This window comes from Orcinus orca, chromosome 2 (assembly GCF_937001465.1).
Source record: "Orcinus orca chromosome 2, mOrcOrc1.1, whole genome shotgun sequence".
NCBI lineage: Eukaryota > Metazoa > Chordata > Mammalia > Artiodactyla > Delphinidae > Orcinus > Orcinus orca.
The window spans coordinates 169324545-169332223 of NC_064560.1; the positions used below are offsets into that span (position 1 = coordinate 169324545).

The 7679-nt window shown below is 43.8% G+C and overlaps 1 protein-coding gene across 5 annotated transcripts; it reads left to right on the top strand.

Moving 5' to 3' along the window:
* The first annotated feature begins 225 nt into the window (after positions 1 to 225).
* Positions 226 to 5529, top strand: SRSF5 (serine and arginine rich splicing factor 5). 5 transcript variants are annotated; one of them, XM_033434674.2, is made up of 8 exons: positions 226 to 382; positions 1274 to 1415; positions 1744 to 1814; positions 1952 to 2050; positions 2331 to 2400; positions 3617 to 3690; positions 4141 to 4251; positions 4710 to 5529. In XM_033434674.2, exons 2-8 carry the CDS (start codon positions 1290 to 1292, stop codon positions 4978 to 4980), a joined length of 822 nt encoding a protein of 273 aa, XP_033290565.1. In that variant the 5' UTR covers positions 226 to 382; positions 1274 to 1289; the 3' UTR covers positions 4981 to 5529. The 5 variants fall into 5 exon arrangements, with proteins under 5 accessions (XP_033290565.1, XP_033290391.1, XP_004262218.1 ...); XM_033434500.2 differs by having other exon boundaries at positions 227 to 382; positions 4707 to 5529; XM_004262170.4 differs by having other exon boundaries at positions 231 to 386; positions 4707 to 5529.
* The last annotated feature ends 2150 nt before the right edge of the window (positions 5530 to 7679 follow it).

Here is a 7679-nt window from a genome sequence, read left to right on the forward strand (position 1 = left end):
GATAATTATGAACTGAACTTCACGGCCTAATAGGAACCAGCCAGTTTTCCAGCGGGGCCCCTCCGGCGCCGAGAACCTGACGGCCACGCCCATGCCAGGTCCCTCCCCTCGGCCCCGCCCACCTCGTGGGCGGGTTACTTAGGCCGTCACCATAACAAGGTCCGGCCCCCCGACACCTCTGTCCCCGACCAATGGGGCGGTGCCAGGGGCGGTCCCGGAAGTGACGCAAGGACGCGCCCTCCATTTTGTAGGACGCCAGAACAGCTAAGTGCGTCAGTTGTGGAGAGACGTAGACGAGTTGAGTCCTGGTCTGCGGGGAGGCTGCCGGCTCCGTTGCAGACTACGGACCTCTCTGGGTCTCAGCTGCCAAAGATCCTGTCCGGTAGGTGAGTGGCTCACTTTGAGGGAAAGGCTTCTCGGATCGAGGCTTCTTCATGGCCGCTCAGATCGCGAGTGGTCAGGGCTGCTCTCTGTGCGGAGGACGGCGTCCAATGAGCGCAGTTTATTCGAGGTGGGCGCTGGGGCACGTCTCCCTTTGGGTATTGTTTGAGGGGACCTGACGGGGGAAGGGCGGTCCTGGTCACGGTCGTTTTTACAGCGGGGTCGTGTGCCCCTCCCTGCCTCCTTCACTCTCCGAACCCGGAGAGTAGTGGGCCGAGACCTTTGCTCGGGGTGTGGTCGGGGCTGTCCCAGGGCGGGTACAGTGACCCGGAGCGGTGGGGTCGGGCGGGGGGGAGGGGACAGGGAGTTTGGCACGGGCGGCTGTCCCCACCGCCGGCTCCGAGGCCGCCATTTTGTGACTGCTCCGCGGCCGCCCGCCGCCGTCTGCGCAGGCGAGGCGGTGGCGTCGCGAGATTCCGGCTTCCACCCGCTGTGACTCTCCTGGGAGGCGGCGACGCGCGCGCAGCCCGTCGCCATTGGGCTGGCCTTGCGGAGGGGGGGTCGGCTCCGCCCGCACTTCTCGGCCTTTCCTGACTGCGGCAGACGGGAGGGGGCCAGAAGAGCCGGGGAGAGAGTGCGGCTGCGCAGTTCCAGAGGCGGCAGTGGGCGTTGCGGTTGCTGCGGTCTGGGCCCAGGGAAGGATCGTGTTGGGAGCCGAGTTTTAATTTTGTCTGCAAGGGACCTGGCCTAGTTAAGAGGCACTCTTGGCAGTCTTGTTTATAACATCACCGGGTAAACATTTTATTTTATGCCGTTTATGTTTTTGATCCCTTGACCAGACATTCTTCTGACATTTCACCGGTGTTATCTCAATTGAATTATTTCCTGACAGGAAGTACTAGCGGGACATGAGTGGCTGTCGCGTATTCATCGGGAGGCTAAATCCAGCGGCCCGGGAGAAAGACGTGGAAAGATTCTTCAAGGGGTATGGACGAATACGAGATATTGATTTGAAAAGAGGCTTTGGTTTTGTGGTGAGTATTTAGAACTGGTGATTTATCTGTTGTTAAGTGCGTAAAGATTGTGGTAAGCAGTGCTTTTGATTTTATTGAGTCCAGGTAGAGTATCTTTAGGAAATGCCTTGCATCATTGAGGCAGTGAATTTTCTTAAGGGATAAAAGAGCCTCACTACTGGCTGAGAGAAGTCACTGCTGGTCGCTTTTTGATGTGGCTGAGCTATATGCTGTTGTCATTAAGATACTCTTCCTAGGCTTTCACAGGTATTTACTGGTTTCAGTGGGTTGTAGAATACACTTTTAAAGGTGTATGAAGCATTCGGGTTTTTTCATGTTTGTATTTTAGGAATTTGAGGATCCCAGGGATGCAGATGATGCCGTATATGAACTTGATGGAAAAGAACTCTGCAGTGAAAGGTGAGGATCTTGTTTTTAGTTTTATCACTAGTTATCACTGCAGAAATAGAGCAGACTAGGTCAGCTGGGTGTTTATTTCTAAATAGTTTCTGACATAGCTTAAGTGGATAATGAAGATGTTTCCTCCCTTTCTGTAGGGTTACAATTGAACATGCTAGGGCTCGATCTCGAGGCGGAAGAGGTAGAGGACGCTACTCAGACCGTTTTAGTAGTCGCAGACCTCGAAATGATAGACGGTATGTGATGGATGGTGGATGGCTGCTTTGAACAAGCGTTACTGCAGGAGGAGTCTTTAATGTTTAAAAACCATTAGCAATAAGCGATTTTGCTGTTTGTGTATAATCAGTTCTGTTACGTCCACTGATCCTGCGTGTGTCATAAAATAATGCAGAAACTGTTGGCGGAAGTCATTTGAATGACTTGTCATATCTGATTGCTTGAACTTGCCCACAACTGAACACAATAAGTGCACGTTGCTTCATTTCTTCCATTGTGAGCGCTCATTTTCTTCCTCAGAAATGCTCCACCTGTAAGAACAGAAAATCGGCTTATAGTTGAGAATTTATCTTCAAGAGTCAGCTGGCAGGTTTGTTGAAATACAGTTTTGAGATATTGTAATGTGGCTTTTTAAATACTAGTGGGTAGCTAATGTTTTTATTAATGTTTTATTAAAAGTAATTTTAATTTTAAATTAATGGACTTAATCGTAATTTTAAAATTTTAATTAAATGTAATTGGGGGATATTTCAAATTTTAATATTAGTGATCAAATGTAAATGTTTTGAGGATATATTTTCTTGTTTTTTAAAATCAATTTTAACCAAATATTAAACCCTTTATTTGCCAGCCTATCTGTGTCGTTGGCCTTATGACGAGGAGTGCCTGTGGGTTATCCTAATCGTTGTCTTGGTCACTCTTGGTTGGGCCTGGTTGACTTTGCCAGTCAGCTCCTACAGTGATCAATTGGCCACCTCTAGATCTGTGTTTGCCGGTCTAGACGTAATCGGTGCACTTCCTTGAAGTGCCAGGTTGCAGCGATCCCAGAGCGTTGATAACGTGATCTGATCCCTAAGTTGAGAGCTGTCTTCCTGTAACGCTTCCGAATAAGAGGTCCTGGTCGAAAAGAGTTGAAAGATACGAAATTAGGTGGTCGTTGGAATCCTGATCGCAGTAAAGTGGTCCTTGGTAACTACACAAGAGTAGAACATGTCTGCATCCGCCAGTAGTCTGCTAATAGGGAGGGCTGTGCGATTAAAGGCTTCCATCGATTGGGTAGTATCCTTCAAGTGGGTGGCGAAGAGCCAGTCGGGCATATGTCATGAAGGTTTCTCCGACCGATTAATGGTTTGCTGCTTGACTAGCCTAGGGAAATAATAATAAAGGTAAAGTAAACTTTTTTAATGACATATGGGGCACAAGATAACTGGTGTCTTGTAAATGTTTTGTTTTTAAATATAAAATTTCTACTTTAGTCTTTACTTTAAAAATATGTATTGTTTCTTTTTGTTTTGTTTTTGTTTTGTTTTGTTTTTTTCCTTTTGTATTGAGCTCAGTATAGACTAATACTACTTTAATGTTAAAATCTGAATTTCCTGGCATTTTGCTTAAAAGCAATATGCTATTTGCTTATTTCGTGCCCTGACATATATTATTTTTAAATTCTGATAGAATACAAGTGTGGTAAATACCATGTTTGTACTTTATCTAACATCTTCTCTTTCAGTAGTCTTGTTTTTATACAATGTGGTTGTTTGTGTGTCATGTTTCCTTTTCTCTGCTTAACACAATCGTCTTGTGTTAAGGATCTCAAAGATTTCATGAGACAAGCTGGGGAAGTAACCTTTGCGGATGCACATCGACCTAAATTAAATGAAGGGTGAGTATGTACTGGAGTATGAGCCTTTTAAAATATTCTGAAAGTTTTACTCTTGAATGTTTGAGCTCTCAAAATTTGGGCATGCTGGAATGTAGCAGTTCTCAGTCAGGGTTGAGTTTGCTCCTCAGGGTGCATGTGGCAGTTCTGGAGACCTTTTGGTTGTCATGATTGAGGGTGCTGCTGGCATCTTGTGAGAAGAGGTCTGGGATGTTAGTAATCATCCTGTAACGCACAGGAAAGCTGCTCACCCCCAAAGAATCATCTAGCTTAAAATGTCAACGGTTTGGAGGTTGCAAAGTCTTGCTCTCGTGCTGTTTTATCCCTAAAGAGATGACTCAATATAGCGATAGCAAAATGAACATTAAAAAGGTACTTAAACTAGACTGATAACATAGTTTGTGAGACTACAAGAAGTATATAACTTTACAAATGGCATTTTTTTCTTTGTAGGGTAGTTGAGTTTGCCTCTTATGGTGACTTAAAGAATGCTATTGAAAAACTTTCTGGAAAAGAAATAAATGGGAGAAAAATCAAATTAATCGAAGGCAGCAAAAGGCACAGGTATCTCTTTAAATTGTTTTTTAATATAAATTTATTTATTTTATTTTGGCTGTGTTGGGTCTTCGTTGCAGCGCTTGGGCTTTCATAGTTGCGGCGAGCAGGGGCTACTTTTCATTGCGGTGCGCGGGCCTCGCGTTGCGGTGGCTTCTCTTATTGCGGTGCACGGGCTCTAGGTGCTTGGGCGTCAGTAGTTGCAGCACCTGGGCTCACTAGTTGTGGCTCGCGGGCCCTGGAGTGCAGGCTCAGTAGTTGTGGCACACGGGCTTAGTTGCTCCGCGGCGTGTGGGTTCTTCCTGGACCAGGGATCAAACCCGTTTCCCCTGCATTGACAGGAGGATTCTTAATCACTGTGCCACGAGGGGCGTCCTGTTAAATTTTTAGGTCAGAGTTTTATTTAATGGATTGTAGGGCCTGCTACTTAGTGTTTTTTGTTTTCTGTTTTCTTTCTTTCCTAGTAGGTCGCGAAGCAGGTCTCGTTCCCGGACCAGGAGTTCCTCCAGGTCCCGTAGCCGATCTCGTTCCCGGAGTCGCAAGTCTTACAGCCGGTCCAGGAGCCGGAGCCGGAGCCGGAGCAAGTCCCGTTCTGTTAGTAGGTCTCCTGTGCCTGAGAAGAGCCAGAAACGTGGTTCTTCAAGTAGATCTAAGTCTCCAGCATCTGTGGATCGCCAGAGGTCCAGGTCCAGGTCCCGGTCCCGGTCAAGGTCCAGATCAGTTGACAGTGGCAATTAAACTGTAAATAACTTGCCCTGGGGGCCTTTTTTTAAAAAAAAAAAATTCCCAAACCATACTTGCTAAAAATTCTGGTAAGTATGTGCTTTTCTGTGGGGGTGGGATTTGGAGGGGGGTTGGGTTGGGTTGGGTTGGGCTGGGTATCTTTGTAGATGTGGACCACCAGGGGTTGTTGAAAACTAATTGTATTAAATGTTTTTGATAAGCCTTCTGCTCACATTTTTGTGAATGTCTGAAGTATATAGTTTGTGTATATTGACAGAGCTCTTTTATAACTAAAGCAAATTAATTTTTTTGTACTAGAAAAAATTTGAACGTTTTAGTTCCTGGTTATTCAAATATGTTAATACAGAATTAGTTTAATGCCTCACTTAAACTAATTAATAGCTTTGGACACTTAAAAGAGCTCTAAATTTGCTTGTACGTAAAGGCTTAATTTGAGTTTTCCTTGTTAGGGTCAAGGGTGTCCGTCCCCCCACCCTTTAACAGCTGCCTGGCAAAGACGTTAAAGCAGCTGTTTGTTATTGATAATAAAAGATTATAAAACTGCTTTTGTCTGTTTGTTTGAAGGAAGTATGGCTACATCCTCCTCCTTCCCCATGCACATTTGACACATTTAAAATCCCTGGTAGAGAAGGCTGTAGTAGTGAGGTATGGTGAGCCTTTTTTTGTTTTTTTTTAAATTAGTACTGTTGACATTTCTTCGCTAGTCAGAAGATGGGCAAAGAAGTGTGAACTGTTCAAAACAGTGATAACCAACAGTTGTTACGACGGTTTCCCTTGTGTGTGATCCTCCTGTTCTTTAACCACCCAATTTTATTTGGTGTCACGTTATTTAGGCCTTCCATAGCCAAGAGAAGGACAATTTGGGAAGGAAGATTGTAAAATTTAATGTTTCATGCCTAACTTAAAGGTTGTAGTATAATTTTGATGGTCGGAGATCATCACATAAAACTTTTAAAATCACTGCACATGAATGCTTTAAGGGGCTTTCACATGATTTTTCTTGTCCTGAGACATGGATGTAACAGTCTGTAGGGAAAACAGTTGGGTAGTGAAAACTGCCTAAGGTTCTACATCCATCTCTGTTAAGTGTTAGAGCCCTATACCTATAGGAAATTAGTTTTATTGTTTCTTCTAGGAATTTCATAGACTCATTTGAGTGCTAGTCTAGATAAATACTTGTAAGCATAACAGTGAATAACAGTAGCCACTATTAAGTCCCTTGTCTGTATAGTCACTGAATCCTTAATTATTTTATGTAGTATATATATAATTCCTGGTATTAGAACCCAGGAAGTCTAGTTCCAGAACCCCCAAACCACTCCACACTCATCTGACCTAACCTTTCAGGGATTTTGAGGAATGCAGAATTAGAAACCCTGGGAAGATTGGGCTTCCCCAAAGGCGGGGATTGGGTAGTGGGAATCTCCATATGTGGAGGCTAGGGTTAAAAGTTCTTGGCATGAAAGCTGCCCCGTGTTCAAGACTGCAGGACTCAGGCCATACAATTGTGAAGCTGATGTTTTTAACGCAAACTCTTCTGGGGAGAGTTTGTGTGGTATACTTGTTTATTCACTTAGATGTGGGGTACTCTGCTTACTAAATGGGAACCTAGGTTTTTTTTCTTTACAGTGTGTCTGAAATGGAAAGGCACAATTATTTTCCCCCTTGGGCTTTTAGATATGGTAGCTCAGGGTGACATGGTGTAGTTCGACGTTTTACCAGTGACTTTTCACCTCTCTGTCATTAAATAGGTAACATCAGTGGCTTACCACTTTAATAAATAAGATAAAGCCCTTTCTTTGAACAAATGGCAGAGATGACTAAGTTATTTTGAACTGATAAGTTGGCCTGAATTCCCAGATACAGGACATGAGAAGTAATGAGTGTGGGTATATAATCCTAAGCAAAGTTTTAGGACCAGGTTTTGCAGGGCGTAATGTAACTCGTTTTGTGTTGGGCTGTGCTGCGTGGAGTGTGGAATCTTAGTTCCTGGATCAGGGATCGAACCCGTGCCCCCTCCTTGTAGCTCGTTTTTTATATACAGTTGGCCCTTGAACAGCACAGGTTTGATCTTCATGGGTCCACTTATATATAGACTTTTTTCAACAAATACGAGTTGCTGTGTTACATGATCCATGTTTGGTTAAATCAGTTGACGTGGAATCTTAGATACAGAGGGCTGACTAAAGTATACTCGAATTTTCAGCAACATGGAGGTTGGCTGTTCAGGGGTCAACTTAGTCCTCTAAGGAAAGTTTGAGTGTAATATATCTCAAGTTCCAGCCATTCCTTCCTCAAAAAGCTGAACTTAACATTTGTTTTGCCTCACCCAGTCTACTAGTAGATGATGTCAGCTAGATATGAGAGAAAACAGTTTGAACAGATACGTAAATGTGGGTAAAATATGTAAGGCTGATAAGTGGTAGATCTTCTCACAATTTTTTTTTAAAACAAATTTGCATTTTTAAGACGTTAGTGACCCAAATTATTGGTGTTCTGGTGCTGGGAGTACTGGTAGTTCTGGACATTTGCCAGACCTAAAATTTACTTGTCTTGGTTTCAATCGAACCTAATCACATTAAGTGGTATGAAAATTACAAGAAACTCTAGGCATGGTCAGCTGTTTGCAAGTGTTCTTATTAGTTTGTTAATCTTTCACCTTTTTTTTTCCCTAGATTTATTTTATTTATTTA